This window comes from Dermacentor silvarum, chromosome 10 (assembly GCF_013339745.2).
Source record: "Dermacentor silvarum isolate Dsil-2018 chromosome 10, BIME_Dsil_1.4, whole genome shotgun sequence".
In the NCBI taxonomy this organism is placed as follows: Eukaryota; Metazoa; Arthropoda; class Arachnida; order Ixodida; family Ixodidae; genus Dermacentor; species Dermacentor silvarum.
In genome coordinates this window covers 12,900,919-12,918,346 of record NC_051163.1, presented here as the reverse complement: position 1 = coordinate 12,918,346, position 17,428 = coordinate 12,900,919, and the positions used below count along the sequence as shown (strand labels likewise).

Sequence of the window (17,428 nt, the reverse complement as noted above, 5' to 3'; positions counted from 1 at the left end):
TAAAGAATGCTCACAGATGAAACATTGAACTACCGCAGTTGTGTAAGAGAAAACTCTACAATGGCTTGAGACATTTGTACGAAAATTGTTTATTTGAAAGCTTACTAGCTGCCTCGGTTATTTAGTTTTCGGCACCGCAACTTGGTGGACGCTATTGAAGGAAAAAGCAATGAGGAATACATCGGAGTTGTACGGTCCTACCAATCAGCATTGAAGTCTCACCTTGAAAAGCAATACAGAAGCTAAGAGCGGTGCCGTAGTGGAGGATTCCTGGTTAGGTTTAACCAGCTGAGGTTTTTTAGGTGCAGCTAAAGCTCCGTACACAAGCGTGTTGCAAAGTTTACCCTCGGGATGCGACTGTTACGGTTAGTAATCAAATTCACGAAGTCGTGCTTATCAGCATGTCCACTGGAGAGGGCAGTCCCGCGATTTATCACGATGAGTAGTGGAGATGTCGATCTCAGCTAGGAATGACAGCCAAACATACTAAGGAAAACAGAATTCAATGAAGCTCTGTAATATAATAATTATGATGCCAAAGCTATCAAACATGTTGCGTTGCAATAGAGCTATAAATCTTTAGAAAGAAAGAGGCTGTCGCTTTGTTGAGGCAAAAATGGGGAACGTTGTCAGTAGCTCTGTGCCAACGTTGCTGCCCACACCTTCACGAGAGGAGGAGAAACACACAATACATTTACAAGTATACTGCCATGGATTCCGCATCGAGACTATTTTTTATTCTTAGCATGAAAATGAAATTTGAATGTTCATTGGTAGGTATTAGTGGGTTGTTTAGAGTTAGCGTTTTTCTTACTAAGAGGAACTACGATGTATTGCAGTGTTATACTGAATAAAGCTTACTATTTCGACGCCCTATCAAGTCTTCACTCTGAATCACTATATGAAAACAGTGAAATACTGTGGTAGTGCTGTATTACACAGCGTAACAATGACCGAGGCAGTCTATAAGGATATATTTCAAAGTTGTTGCCGACATCGAGCACCAGAACAGCGCACTAGAACTGCCTGCTTAACTCAATCATTCGTTTTTAGTTTGAGAGCTGTTCTTGCTTTTAGAATCTGTGTGTGTGTGTGTGTGTGTGTGTGTGTGTGTGTGTGTGTGTGTGTGTGTGTGTGTGCGTGTGCGTGCGCGCGTGCGCGTGTGCGTGTGCGTGTGCTGCGTGCGTGCGTGCGTGCGCGTGTGTGTGTGTGTGTGTGTGTGTGTGTGTGTGTGTGTGTGTGTGTGTGTGTGTGTGTGTGTGTGTGTGTGTGTGTGTGTGTGTGTGTGTGTGTGTGTGTGTGTGTGTGTGTGTGTGTGTTTGAACCTGCGGCTTCGCGATGAGTTTTTCCCATTGTCCAGGTTAACAACCTTGTTGCGTTTTGCGCAGGCTGTTTTACTTTCCTGCTATTAAAGTACGCTTGGAGGGCCGCTCGCCTGAAGATTAACTATGCTAGATTAGTCAGGTTTTCGAACTTTCCATTGTTTCAGTAAACAGCTACCAAGAGACGGTCCTCTGCCGTTTGTCCTCGGTGAAAAGCGTAACTAACCAAACTAACAATGCCGTCGCTTTATTCCCGAGGCAAAACCTTGATTTAGTGATCCAGACAAAAGCTCCACTGCCAGCGGCGAACATAAACTGTCATTTACAGTGCCGGTGGAGGCGAGCTTTACATAGCAAAAAACTGCGAACTTGGGCTCTGTGCTTGGCATGTTTATTGTAAGATCCTGCGGCTTGCTCTGGGCCCAGTTTTTTCTTGTTGGTGTGCTTTGGCAAATGACGTTGAGATGCCGTACTGTTTGTCTCGCAGCTCAGCAACAAGGTCGTGTTCAGACCAAGGTCGATGGGTCGGCGGTCTTCCATACTGTGGTGAGTTGCTAAGGTTCACTGTTAAAACTACTCTGGACGAAGCCACCGTGGCAAAAAGTTTGATTTGTGACAATTGGAAAAGTCGAGAAACAAGGTCAAATAAAACGAAACGCTCTTGCGTGGAGTGAGACAGCAGTCAATGACAAAAAATAGGATAATAATAGAAAAGTACCTCCTTTCGTGTATAGAGGCCCGACGGACAAAGCGTTTTGGAAAGAGTCGCTGAATTTTTTTTACAGATTTTTAGCAGTGTATATTTATGACCACTCTGCTAGGCAAACGCAAAACGCGACGTATTTTTTTTTCAGTGACCGCACTTTTGTTGTATTAGGCATCTCCAAAACTGTCTCCACGATATAAGTTTTTGTTACAGAATTTTTCTTATTAATCGTTCAGTGTAACGACATTTGTATCAGTCGAACTGCCAACAAACCATGAAAATTTCTGTTAGCTGTGCTTTAAGCGTCTCGCCACTTTACCAGTAATTACCCCGCAGCCCTTTCTTTCGTATCTGGTAAGGACGACGGCACTTGTTCAACACGTTACACACTTAACTACGCACCAAGCGCTACACACTTAACCACGTTCCACATAGACTCCACTAAGTAAGTGAAGCATAGTTGAACGAAGTACTACTTACAAAGAGCACTTTTGTGGAACAACCTATGTGGAACAAACGTCTTTAAACAACGGCTCTTCTTCCATTGGTGAAGCTTGGTGCCACTGTTGTTCTATGTCACCCTTAATTTCATTCCAGATATGTTTCACTAAGTAAGTGGAACACCTTAATATTGTTTCACGTAGTATCCACTAACTGGATTGCACGTGTAAAAATGCTTTACTTACCTAGTGGAAGCTAGGTGGGATGAACATCCTTGAGCTTCCGCTCTTCTTTGGTGGACCTTCTTTCCACTGTTACTATGTAATGCTCTTATTGTCGTTCCATGTTGGCTGCAAGTTGCAGCTAATGAAGAACATCCTAATCGCGCTACGCATAAGTTCTGCCAAGTAGGTGGAAGGCATCTGGAAAATATTCAAATTACTTGGCAGAACTTACGTGAAACGAGATTAAGAGTACATGCTGATTGGGCGGGCAACACTTTGATCTTCTCGCAGCGGTGAACGTGGCGTACGGCAAGCCGACGAACCAGTCGAGCACGGTGAGGGGCGGCGACTCGAAGAACGCCAACGACGGCGACCTGACAACGCTACACGAGAACCGCTTCTGCACCGAGACGAAACTGGAGAACGCCCCCTGGTGGCAGGTGGACCTGCTCAGGCCGTACCAGGTCCGCGTGGTGCGCGTTCTCACCAGGGGCTGCTGCGGTACGTACGCCGTGCTTGATTTAGGTTTAGCTTTGAGTTATACATGGCGCACACTCACTACGCGGGATTGCCCGATGCAGTGACCCCTGTCATCATCAGCATTACTATACCACATTCTGTCTGTTATGTCTCACTACAGCACGAATGCGTCTACAAGCGGTCTCCAGTTCGCCCTGTCCTGCAACAGCCGCATTTATGGCCGCGATAACAAATATCATCATTTCTTCAGACAATATAATCCGTTGTTGCTTTTGACTGCCCTACCCTTCACTCGGCACCCGTTCTGCGGTTTTCACAGGCCACTCTACGCAAATCGTGGCTCTCAACTTCGCTTTTTCCCTTTTAATCTCGCAATTCGCGTGTCCTTTCTAATGCACGCGTTTGTCTTCCTGTCTCTTAATGTTAAGCGTATAATTTCCCATTCAATCGTTCATCGCGAATATTATGGCGACCCTTATATGCACTGCACGTTCACACAGTAAGGGTGTACTGTCTAAAATCAGTATGTTGCACACACAGATAACTGCAGGAAGGAATGAAGAAACGGGAAACGTAAAACTGGGAAGAAACGAATAGTCTACCCTTGAGTTGTCGGGGAAGATGAATGGACGATAACATTTAAAATAAATGAAAAAAAAAGATAAAGAAGGATTTAGACTTGGAGCAATAACTTAGAAGCATTTATAACAGGCATAGTAAGGAAAGTAGGAATTAGCATGGTAAGCGTTTTGTTGCTTGATTGAAATAACACACAGCGCCAAACACGACAATGTGGCTATAGTTATCTGCCTCCTTTTAAGTTTCTTTGTTATCATCCATGTTTCCGACTGATATTTCAGCTGTGGCAGCAATTGCTCGTAAGCCGCACACACTTAATTTATCGCGGTGATACAACCAATACAACTATATTCACCATTGTAAAATGCAAACAGCACGCGGCTGTGCCAATAGGTAGTCTTTTTTTTCTGCTTTCTTCTTTGTTCTGATACAGCACTAATCTTTCTTTTCATTCGTGGTTGATCTTTCCGTCTTTATTAATCGCGTTGTCATTATCTTCTTGCCAACGTTTTGCATGGCAGTTGCCATTGTATTTTGAACAGTACCACATCATCTAATTACTCAATGCCGCTATTAAGGCCTGTAAGGTATTCCTAAATTAATAATAATAACCGTCCCTCAAAAGACGTTCTCACCGCCATTCGTTTTGTTTGGGACATCAACAACTTGAAGATGTATCATAAACATCTGATTTCTCGCCCAGTTTCCAATGATCGAAAGCAAACCCGCGTCGACCACGCGTTTCACGAAAGCACAAACGTTTCGACTGAGTATGACTGAGGGACCTAGACAACATAAACACAGAACTAATCTTTTTCAGTATGCGAGACACATGTTTGGGAGACTGAGATACGATGGGAAGAAATTCGTGGACGTGACTGCCAACACAATAAAAAAGTCTGTTCGAAATCTAAACAATTTCTCGTGGTTTTTCTCCCAGGGCTCATCTTACAAGAGCATACATGCCACGTATTTAGGTGATTTTTTTTCTTTTAGTGAGAGGAATAAAAATGACCAAAATTTTAATTTTGCCGAAAAGTGAGTAACTTACGGCTGCAGCGTACTCAGGAGCTTGCGAAATTATTCACGCTTGAAATAACAGGGGACATTATGCAAGAGTGAATGTTCAGGTTCCTTTAACGTTCGCGAGTACATCTTTGCTTTTCGTATTCGCTATTTTAATTGCAGACGCCATGCATAATTTGTAGGTTATGTCGACGTTATCGAGGTGTTAGCTTCCATTGTGAAAGCGTCGACGTTAAATTGAAGTATTTCATTGATTTGAATTCCTTCTTCTCTCCAATCGATTGTCTTCGATTCATCAAAGATGTGAATCTTGATTGTATATAGAGAATTAGTACTTGTTGCAATTGCTGCAGCGACGTTTCTTAACGAAGAACTTTATTTCTCTGAGGCACACAAAACAGCGATAGAGTTCTGACTAAGGCTTACCACGAGGATAGAGGCAGTTTACGATTGAAAACAATAACTATCTGGTATGACACCAAGACGCAAAGAGGGCCAATAAGCAAAAAATATTGCGATTACATGAATGAAGTTATAATTATTCAAATGTTTCATCCGGCAACATGGTTGTGTGAGAAACACGAAAGTACCAGTACATTGAAATTGAGTCGTTCATCCAGAATTTCTGAAAATTCAAACATCACCTAATAAGCAACAAATGTTCGTGTCAGAGATACTATTAATCATAAGCACTGTTACGTTCTAACGGCCAGTGGCCGTCAGCTACGAGATGACAACCAGGCCGATATCACAGGGCAAAACGATAGCAGTACATTATCGGCTCGGAAATATGTAGAAAAAAAAAAGATAAAAACAAGGAAACAGGGAGCATGGACGCACGCGCTGAGAGGCGTTACTTGACCCAGCCTTGTTTTCTGCAATTAGCGCTTTCTAGTAAAACAACTCTAATGTATGACCTAAAGTGGTTGATGGCTGAAAGAAAATTGACATGCTGGTTTAACTGGTTTAACACCGATTTTACACCGTTTACACTTGATATGAGACTGAAGCTTTTCCATGAATAGTTCTTGTCCCTCGGTACCTGGTTATGTAGATTACTAAGTTCTCACTCTGTGGCGTTTCCTACTACACATTGATATAATTTGTGTTTGAAAGTATAAATGAAAAAAACATATTCGTAATAATGTAATAGCGTGAAATGCTTTTCCGCCCAATATACGTGCGGCTTCTTAGGGGCAATTTCTAAAACAGTGAAAGGGACTTTAAATCTGCAGAGATTGAAAAGGCAAGGAGAGCAAATACATTTCTGGACAGGAGAGCATTGAAAAGGCAAATGGAGAGCAACATACATTTCTCTTTTGCGATGAGCAGCACTCGTTTGTGGCGGATATATAGAAAGAGTAGAGCCGTAGCAAGGCCCGAAAATGGGGCCTCAGTTGGCTTGGTCTGGCTTCTTATAGAAGAAAAAAAATCACGAACATCACGCAATGATGGTAAGCAATGGCCATCTGGAACAGACAAGATTAGACTTGTTGTAGTATACGATTTGGGCCTGGTTAGTCGACATTCTTAGAAGAAGATGCCAACGTAAAGACAGAACAAGAGGTAAAAAGAGAACGCAAGCGCATGGTTTGCGTTTGTCTTGCGAGCGAGAATCTTGTTAGGGTGTGTGTGGGTGGGGAGATCCCAGGTGGGTGTCGATTGCAAGCATTTCCTGCTTTCGAGTGATACGACATCGTAGTGAAGGAATATCGTTCATGTGCGGTCTTGCAGGTCACCAGCCACTGCATGACCTGGAGATACGAGTGAGCAACCAGTCGAGCTTGCAGGGAAGCCGCCTGTGTGCCTGGTATCCGGGCACATTGGGTAAGTGGCATGAATGCGAGAGGATCTCTTTGTTTCTTTCTTTCTTTCTTTCTTTCTTTCTTTCTTTCTTTCTTTCTTTCTTTCTTTCTTTCTTTCTTTCTTTCTTTCTTTACTTCTTTAAATAACCGTAAAAAGTGGCGTCTGCTGTCACAAAACCTCGCCGAGCTATGACGTCACTGCGTTGCCTGGCAACCACCTCGCGGAGCGGCGTGTGCCTCGCCTCCTCTCCGTGCCGTGCACATTTCGCCTTGACATGAGACGTTAAGGAGAGGGAAGGAGAGCATGCGCGCGGCTAGCGCAATGGTCGGGAAAGGGAAATAGAAAATTAGAGCGAGATAGAGAGAAAGAAATTGTAGCAGCACTAACGAGGCAACGTGCAGAGTTGCTACCGACGCCGCCGCGTTGCCTAGCTGCGCATGCGCCGAAGCAGTAGCGATGACGTCACCTCGCGTTGCCTAGTAACCGCCGGCGCAGGTGCGTGCTCGCTTCGCCCGACACAGACACGGCTCCTGCCTGCCTGCCGGCGTTTGTGGCATGCCAGGAACGCTGTCGCTCGTAGGCGCCGACCCGTCCAGCGCTAGTCACGCGGAATGTCGTGAATGGGAAGGTGCCGCCGATAATGATCACTCGAGAAAACCTTCCCTACATGCGTAGTTAAGTTAACCCAACTTCATACCTAGCACCAACCAAGTTAATACCTAGCAGTAGCAGCCAGTAAGACTTGAGGATTGACACTTTCGCTGTGCCTAAGCTTTGCACGGCCGAGTGCAAACTTGCCCGTTTTTCCTTTTCCTCTTTTATTCTTTATTTCTTTCTTTCTTTATTTATTTCATTTTTATAACTTTCCTTGTATCTTGCTATTTTGAAGTGACGCACAGATAAATTATTGAGCAACGTGCAATTCTCTGCGTCTGCCCAGCACACAAAGTTCTCATTAGAGTTGCAACCTGATGATATGCAGTTCTGAGTGGTAGAATAATCCCATACAAAAAAGGAAAACAAATAAGAAAACGACAAGAAATATAACAAGCCGTTTAGAGCTCCGGTGCCGGAACTGAGACAGCTTTGCAGATAGTTTGTTGTTTGTTGCCGGCGTTCATATCTGCTCTTAGCTTTTCGCAAAACGAGCTATTACTAAGTTCTCGACATTAAAAAAATATGGTGCCTGATTGCTCCACGGCTAGCTACTGCTTTTAATTCCTTCGATATATGTATAAGCCAGCCAGTGCATGCATGAATTTTCGTACCTACTGAAATTGCGGGCTGAAACAATGGTGAATCTGCACACCGTTGACTGCGTCATCGTCGTTAAGTCGTAGTTTTTCGTTCGTGCCATCCTTTATTTTTGTTATCGCTTTTTTTTGATGGCACAACTTTTCATATCGTTCCAGATATAGTAAAGAAATGTACTTTCATATATCCATCACTGCACTTTAGTTGTCTTCACTCTATCATTGAAAAGATACATGGACGCCTACGGTCGTGCAATCATAACCGACATTTTCTTTCAGTTCACTATTTGCGGGTTCACTACAGCGAGATTCTACTCTCTATGATTACAACTAATGTGCTGTTTATGCAGGCGTTAGAAATGTCGAAAACACTCAGACGGGGCTTCACAGAAAGCGGTCATTTTGTTCAGCACAATGTTCTCATCGCTTCGCCTTTCAGAGGACGGATCTACCAAGGACTTCGAGTGTGCCTACCCAATCCTTGGCCGCTACGTGTACATCCACATGGTCGGCGGTGAAGGATCGCTGTCTCTCTGTGAAGTCATGGTTTTCACAACGCAAGGTAAGAATTTCGCCACCACTTGCATGACTGCTCTTTTTTTTTTCTTCTTTAGTGCGCCTCACATAGCATCATCAACAACGAAAAAAGCTACCTGTGCGACCAGGTGACGGCTGACATTCGCAATGGCGAACAGACGTATTTATTGCGACTGTATCTGATATTTTCTGATCGGGGGAAATCGTGCCCTTTCTGGTCGACATTTGCCAAACAAATCTAATGAGCATCACACCAATATAGTTCGATCCGTTGGGTACACTTTGAGCAACACCCGCTTCGCCAAATCGAGGAGCCGACTTTAATCACCCGAAATCTTGTTATACACATATTAAAAAAACATTACGAAGTGATTACCCTAAAATGTGGTTCCTTTGTGTATTGCGTCTGCTACCGCCCACCGGGGTGAAACATATCCAATTTCTTATCCTCCTTGGATGCACTTTTGAATTTGTTGATGACTACAAGTGTACAGTAATAATCGGAGGGGATCTGAACATTATTTTTTCTGTGCTGATAGCGCCATGAAACTTGACTTGGAATCAATATTAAACGTTCACTTATGTCACAGTGTAATAACTGTACTTACACGTATTACTAAAAACACAGCCACAACATTAGATGTTTTCATAACCAGTTATAACAGTTCTTACATTAAGGCAGGCGTTAATAATTATGTTATAAGTGATCACTTGCCTGTTTACATTTCACTGTCTCAAACTAACACTTTAAAAAGCAGAAGCGCTCTTACGTGTACCGTGAGATAAACCCTATCATGCACGCTGTTAAAATTCCGGGACTGCTTGTCTAACGTAGACTGATACGATGTTTTAAAAGAAAACGACCCAGATGCAGCCCATGAAAAGTTTTTACGCAAATACACGCGAATTTATGATGAATTTTTCCCCTACAAAGAATCTGGCAGGTCTATAAGGTGTAGGAAACCGTGGATGAATCATGAACTACTCAGCCAAATATGAAAACGCGAACAACTTTGCAGATCGTTTGTTCAAGTAAGGTCTGCCGAAGCACTGAAAACTTATAAAGCATTCATAAACCGTGTCAACACAAATATTCGCTTAGCCAAAAAGGTGCATTACACCGATCTGCTCAGCTCGTCTCAAGGGAGTTCTGAACAGATATGGAAAGAAATTAAGATCGGTAATTGGTCATGTTCCTGAACCGTTTACCAAACTAGTAAAGGACGGAATGGAGTTAAAAGGCTCGGAGCTTTCTAACGCATTGAATAACTTTTTGTCTCTTTCACCCCTTTGTCCACGAATAATTATATCCTAAGCATTAAAATATCACAATGAGCACACCATTTTCCTAGATCCGGTCAGTGAAAGTGAGGTAGTTTCGTCTTTTATTAAACTAAATAAAAGCAAGTCGCTCGATCTATCAGGAATACAAATTACACCAGGTAAATACGTTATCGATATCATAGCGAACTGTCTAGTTCACAATTTTAATATGTGCCTTACAACCGGAGTGTTCCCACGTAAGATGCAACGTGCGAAAGTTACTGTTTATGCAAGAAAGGTGACAGGCACAATTTTACCAGTTATATATCGTCCTATTTTCCATCCTGGCAATTTTCTCAAAAGGTTTAGAGAAAATAATACTTAAACGACTTGCATCCTTCGTTAACAGATATAACATACTAATCCCAGTACAATATGGTTTCCAAAAAAAAATAAATCAACAGAACTATGATTTCTTGCACAAAAAGAGTACATACTTGAAAACTTCGAAAAGCACAACCTAGTTTTAGGTGTGTTTTTAGACTTCACAAAGGCTTTTGATAGCCTTAGTCATCACATTCTTCCCCAGAAGCTTAATCACTATGGTATTAGGGGTATCGCACACTCCTTATTATCATCGTACCTACGACACCGCTCACAATATATAGAAATTAACGGGCACGCATCTTCTTAAGACAGATTAATTTAGGTGTACTTCAAGGCAGCATCCTGGTCCCATCTTTATTTCTTTTATACATCAACAACATCGTCAGCGTTGATGAGACGGCAAAGTACGTTATCTACGCTGACGACACAAGCATTATCTTCTCTGGTCGCTCCACGGTTGATTTAGTAAATCATGCAAACATGGCTCTTGAATCAATTCAGGAATGGTCCCTCCAAAACCACCTGGGTTTAAGTGTCGCAAAAACGAAAGCTTTGATGTTTCATCCGCGTCATAAGGTGTGCGCCATGCATCCGCTATTTATTAATGGTACATCGCTTGAATACGTTCAGTCCTTCAAAACTCTAGGTGTCTTTTTTTTTTGCCACCATGTCATGGGATGCACACGTTGATTTCCTGGTTAAAAAACTTTCACGTACTATTGGATTCCTGCAGCGAAATTGTGCAGTGTTTCCGGTTAACTCAAATCTACTTCTTTATAACGCGCTATTCTCTTCCACTCTGAACTATGGGGCTCTTGGGTGGGGCACAACCACAAATGCTAATATTATGAAATTGTTTTTACTGCAAAAGCGAATTATTATATTAACTTGTAAGATGCCCTACTTGTCCCATACAGCTGAATTGTTTGCGAAATTACACATAGTAAAGGTTCCATCACTTTACGAATACAGGCTTTTCCGCCATTACAAATTGTGTACAAGAAAACAGGACAACGCTTTGCAAAACATAGCCAATCTTAAGATCAACGCAGTTGCATATAACATACGTAATCCGGAACAGTGGGAAGTAGTACGCAGTTGTACTAACTATGGTAAACAGATGCAACAGGTACCAGCTACCTTCACTGTTGAACCGGTTACAAAAAAAAAAAAAATTGCGTTGAAATTGCAAACATAACATGGCAAGAGCATCGTGACTTGTTCTTGTAAATATTGTAAAACATTACTTGATTTCATTCTACTGTGTATCTGCACCAATCCTTCCAATGGTCCCGCCGTTTCTCTGTTGTCTTATTTCATAATTTGTTTAATGTAGCTAAAACTGTTTACATCAGGTTCCTGTTATCCTAATGTTTAACAACCTTCTACCAACATGTATAATTATTCCTGTGTATATATTGTTTTCTATTTTCTCCAATCTTAATAATTTCTTATAATTTTTCGTCCTACGCAATGTCCGTTGCTGTCATTCTAAGGGGGCTGTCACCCCGTCAAGCTACTCACTGCAGTAGCTTTTTGTGACTGTTCCTTTCTTTCGTGGAAAGACAAATAAAGCAAATCAAATCAAATCAAAATTATTTCACCTATAGTTCTGGCTATTTGAGTCCAAAGTGACGAACACCGCTACTGCTAGTCCTTGCATTGTCCACTTTGTTATTAGTTTCATTTCTGATTTATAATTATTTTATCCACGCATTTTCCCAATTGTCCGCTTGAACCAACTGGGTCAGTTGGGAACCACAGCAGCTTCGAACCGCATCCGCTGCTCCAACCGCCCGCGCGTGACGTCAGCTCTACATCTCACCCCTTCAGCACCATGCACAACCTATCTGGGGAGGTGATGCGTTCTAAATATCACCCTTAGTCACTCGGTAGCTGCGGACCTTTTGTAGACGCGTTAAATAAAGACCATGGGCCGAAGTCTTCCTGGATGATGCCGTGCAAAAACGATGTCTTGAAGACAAGTACGACTGCGCCAGCGTGACAGTACCGACAATGCAAAACATGTACAACAGAAACTGGGCGACATAACCCAACAACACAAAACAAGTCAACGGGATCCACGAAAGGAGACCAATGGTGCGGAACAAGTACAACAGTACCAGCGCTGGCATTGTGGTGCTGATTTGCTGTTTTGTACTTGTCTCTTTCACGCTGCCTAACAATGACATCAAGGTGAACCATCTTGCCTAAGGCATTAATATCGTAACGGAACTGTTAAGTTGGTAAAGTGATAACGGGCTACTTGCCGATATTGCTGAAGGGCTGTTTCGATGCCACTGGCCCGTCGATGCCATGCCTCTTATTACTTTAACCCTGAAATGCCCGAAACAGCTCCACATCAAGGAAAATTAGAACAACTTGTTCGTCTTCATTTCTGTCCATGGAGAGTGCATTTGTGAAAAAGTTAAAAAAAAACGATATGATACTTGAGCTGGAACATGATGTGTACAAAAATAATTAAAAAAATAAATTATGGGGTTTTACGGGCCAAAACCACGATCTGATTATGAGGCACGCCGTAGTGGGGGACTCCGGAAATTTGGACCACCTGGGGTTCTTTAACGTGCACCTAAATCTAAGTATACGGGCATTTTCGCATTTCGACCCCATCGAAATGCGGCCGCCGTGGCCGGGATTCGATCCCGCGACCTTCAGCAGCCCAACACCATAGCCACTGAGCACATAATAAATAATTAATTCGTAGTCGGGTTGTTGAACTACCCACAACTGGGGAAAGACTCTCTCCAGCTTATCAAAAACGTTTTAATTGGCTGGGCGTAAGCGTCCCCTGTTTTTGAGAATTTTTAGGTATCGAACTCAGCGTAGCCACGTATTGGTGCGAACTTCACGACGAGACGGGACACAAAGTAAGATAAGAAACACATTGTGTCTCTTTCTCACCTTGGGTTCCGTCTAATCACGTAGTTTGTATCAATGCATCCATGCCAACTAGTCGAGCTATCAACCCTATACGGGGTGATCATTTTTAAGATTTCCAGAATTTGGAAAAATCGTCTGTGGCAGCTAGCGCAATTCTTGTTTTTTAGGTGGATTATTCGAAGAGGCGACCATTAATTGCACGAGAAATCGAAACACATATTCAACTGAACAACAAAAATTCGTTTCTTGCATAGTTTAACTTTAGTTTCTTAGTTTCTTGGTTGTTTCATGCTTAGTTTTACGTTGGTTAAAGAAATAGTAAAACCATGAACTTTCTAGAGAAATAAAGCTTGATAGAGCAGTGAGTTACACCTACTAAACAAGATAGTAAAGAGCAAGTAGAATGATGAGAAAATAGCAGGAAAATGGAAACGCTAGTTAGTTATGGCTCTCAGTGCTCGTTATCGCTTTACAAAATATAATGCAGGCCACGTGCCTACATCTAACCGGTTTCCGTGGTTCAACAATAACAAAAAGAAGAGTATGAGCTCCTCGAAATGAAACGACTGGCGAAAGATGGCTCGGCAGTCGTTCTTTCTGTCTGATTTTTAAAAATATTTTGTTAAATGTGTGAATGAATATATGCATGCTGCGTACTTTATCGGCCCATAGCACCTCTCAAGTGAATCTACTTTTCGGCAGGCACTGCGGCGTAAGAACAGCAAGTTGCACCACTGAAATGTCCCCTGACGCTCGTGAGTGGCCGACGCGCGCGCACACACACACACACACACACACACACACACACACACACACACACACACACACACACATGCACATGCACACGCACGGACGCACGCACGCACGCACGCACACACACAGAGAGAGAGAGAGAGAGCGCCGGACATGCACAGAAATCGAAACACATATTGAACTAATTCATAAAAAATTCATAACTGATAATTTACTTTTAAATGAATTGCTTTACGGCACAAATTGCAATTTAATAATAACGCCTTGCAAAATCACCGGCTACAATTGGTAAATTGCAGTACGTGCTGCAAAATAATTCATTGAAAAGTTAATAACTAAAATGTTGTTAATTAGTTGAGTATGTGTTTCAACTTTCGTGCAAGTAATGTCCGCCTCTCTGAATAATGCAGCTCAAGAGTTTGAGTTATGTTCATTTGCAAACAGTACAAGTTTTAAAAATTTAATAATACTTAAAATTTTCACTCCGTGTACAAACGTAGCACTTGTGTAGTATGACACGTTGGGAATAACTAGGGCTAAGATCACTCGGGACTCGTATCCGGGCTGCTCTATCATCAGTGAGGATGCGCGGTGCCATGCAAAACACAGTGATGTGCCATAACGCGCGGAACGAAGTGAAATGTGACTTAGTAATGTAACATTTATGTTATTTATTAATAACTTTTATTAATGTTGGTCTTACGATCACTGTCTTCTTTCTGCTCTCAGTAGATTTCTCCATTTCGTACCATTTCCTGTGATGGGTCTTTCAAGAAAACAATGAGTCTTTAGAGAACGAGGAGAGAGAGTTCGGTTTTCATGATATATGTATATATATATATATATATATATATATATATATATATATATATATATATGCGTGCGTATGCATGAGTGTCTGTCTGTCTGTCGGTCAGTCACTAGCGTCAGGGGAAATTACAGTGGTGTATCTTGCTGTTCCTAAGTCGCAGTGACTGCCGGAAAGTAGATTCTCTTGAGAGGTGCCATATGCCGCTAAAGTACGCGGCATGCATATATTCATCCGGATATTCAATATAATACAAAGCTATAACGCAAGAAGAATGGCTGCCGAGCCATCTTTCATCAGTCGTTTCATTTCGAGGAGCTCATACTCTTTCATTTTTCATTCTTCAAACACGGATTGAGGTTAGATATAGGCATGTGGCCTCCATTATATTTTGTAAATCGATGACGAGCACTGAGAACCATAACCTCTCAGCATTGCTATCTATTTCCCTCCCATTTTCCACCCATTGTATTTGTTCTTTACAATCGTGTTTAGTAGGTGTGGTTCGTGGTTTAGTAATTAATGGTTTTCCTATTTTTTTAACCAACGTAAAACTAGGCAAGAAACGACCAAACAAACGATGAAATCTCTCAAATAAGGCCGATAAAACGAACTCAGAATGATGCGGAAACTATAGCATAGGTGGTGGTGGGTACCTCGCACCGGCAGGCTTCTTGAACGGATGACTGGCTTGGCTACTGATACGAATCCACGCTTGAAAAAAAAATAGATTTGAGTTTTCGCTCGTAGGGCCTGTAGGAAGGGAAATACAGTGAGCCCATTTCCGCTTTAATGGTCTGCAGAAGAAGAGATCATCAAAGCAGGAATCCTGAACAAGCTGCGCACAGCAGTGCATATAGTATCGGCCAAGGGAGTTAAGAATAAGAAGAGGCAGGACAAACAGGTTTACGGCAAAGTTCCGTGTTTACTATTGAAGGCTATCTTGCAAAAATCTTACGTGACATTCAATTACGTCTCAGCAAAGATTGTACCGAGTGTAGCCTAACACAGATTAAGTGGGAACACAGCCGAATGTTTATCCCAGTCTTATAACGGTATGCTACTCGAGCTGAGCGGTGGGCCAACAGATTCTGGGGCGTTCGAATCAGAGCCACTGCAACACTGGTCACTATGAATGCACTTGCAAACCGACGTACGCAGTCGTTTGCACAGTTTCTGAGGACTGCCCTTCAATCTGATCGGCTACTGAGCAGAGCGTGAGGTAATTGAGGTACCCGATGTTCTTAATCTGCACTTTATTTTTGGAGCTCATATTTCCCTCTGTATTATCCCTGAGAAGCACACTTGCGTGTTTGGTTGTTCTTCATAGCAGATGAGCTATTAATAAATCACGAACAGTATTTGTTTATTTATTCTGTAAGGAAGAAAAATGACACTGGAAAGTGCCGTAACCATCGCGCGTCTCAGAGCCAGAAGAAGATCGGCACGCTAGAAAGCACTGTCACTATCGCGAACGAATGGCAAAACGGCTGAAGAAAACAAAGGCGACAAACCTCACGGGATTTCAGTTGCCTTATGCAGACACGTACATTTGCTCGGAAATATTTTTATGCATTTGTTGAAAGCAATGTATCGGCGGGAAGAAGCAACACGACGTCCATTCACTCACTCACGCACGCACGCACACGCATGCTCCCCCATATGCGCAAAAGATGAAAACACAACAGGTGAATAGCAATATTTGTTCAGCTCACACTCGTGCATGCAGCTCTATATCCGAAGACTACTAAGTTAGCCTTCGTCTAACTAGGACCAAAGAAAGCTGTGAAGAGCATGAAGAGCAGCGAAAAATCAAATGGAGACTACATATCCATGAAGAGAGAATGCACACACTCCCTGTATTCAGCGCCATTTCAAACGAGCCTCGGCGTAGAATGTGTGTCATGTTTCTGGTGAAAGTGGACTAGTCAGAGGAAACCAGGAGAACTCGGATAAGTGAACGAGCTGTCGCAGACGCAGCGATAAACGATGTAGACAGGCGGAAGAATTTCACGGTTCTTTGAAAGGTACATCAGCCTGCACTTTGGCTGAAAGTGTGCGCCCTAGAGTGGCTGTGTTTCTGACGGCCTACTCTCACAATCGTCGTTTTAGTGCACAGTGCACGTAGACGCGACGAAAATGGCCGAAACTGGCAGTGAGACTTACAGTTTGAAGTGCGACTATGGCGAGACAGTGTCACTATTCCGATGAAGGCCGTCGCGCTGTAAGAATTCGCGTCTCTTTCGGTGCGCGGCTATAAGAGATCTTTCGTGGATTTTAAGAATTTCTTGGTACGCAATACACGATGGGCGAAACTGATAAGAAAAACAAGTTTGGCGCTTCACTCTCTTCTCTTTGCTGACCCCTTTTCACGAAATGTATTTCGCGCCACTACACAATTCCAAGCTCGCCGACCAAATCTGGGCCGTCCAGCAGGCCCCCGAAGCGGTGGCTATAGGCAAGGCCTGGACGTCCCGACGTGGGAGACCTGAGCCCGGGTCATCAATCTGCAGGACACTCAATAAACGTTTTTACCAACCAACCACAATCAAGTATACCTAGGAAATCTAAGCACCAAATCACCCAAGAAGAAGTTCTTTGGAGTAAAGATGGCTTGCACTGACGTCATTGTAGCCGCCATGTTGATGCACCGGCACGGTGATAAGCTGGGTCCGTAACGTCACGTGAAAGCTTTCAATAAGATGGATTGCACTGAAGTGCTCGTAGTCGCCATGTTGGTGCACCGACACGGTGATAAGGTGGGTGCGTGACGTCACGTGAAAGCTACCAATTCAAAACTAGTCGAAATTAGCGAGACCCGACGGCTACGACAGCGATAAGAGGGTGGCCAAAGTTTAATTCCTACGCGGGCGGCAGCGGCCGAGTGAGAGCATACGATAGTCGGCTTCTTCCGGACGTACGTAATTCTGATCGAAATT

The 17,428-nt window shown here is 42.9% G+C and overlaps 1 protein-coding gene across 1 annotated transcript in view; it reads left to right on the top strand.

Moving 5' to 3' along the window:
* LOC119431175 (sushi, von Willebrand factor type A, EGF and pentraxin domain-containing protein 1) overlaps nt 1–17,428 on the top strand; it is a 225,565-nt gene that overhangs the window by 152,541 nt on the left and 55,596 nt on the right. Inside the window, exons 3-6 of the mRNA XM_037698651.2 lie at nt 1,810–1,868; nt 2,985–3,194; nt 6,513–6,605; nt 8,277–8,399. Of these exons, the coding sequence (XP_037554579.1) occupies nt 1,810–1,868; nt 2,985–3,194; nt 6,513–6,605; nt 8,277–8,399 (485 nt within the window). The remainder of the gene's footprint in view (nt 1–1,809; nt 1,869–2,984; nt 3,195–6,512; nt 6,606–8,276; nt 8,400–17,428) is intronic.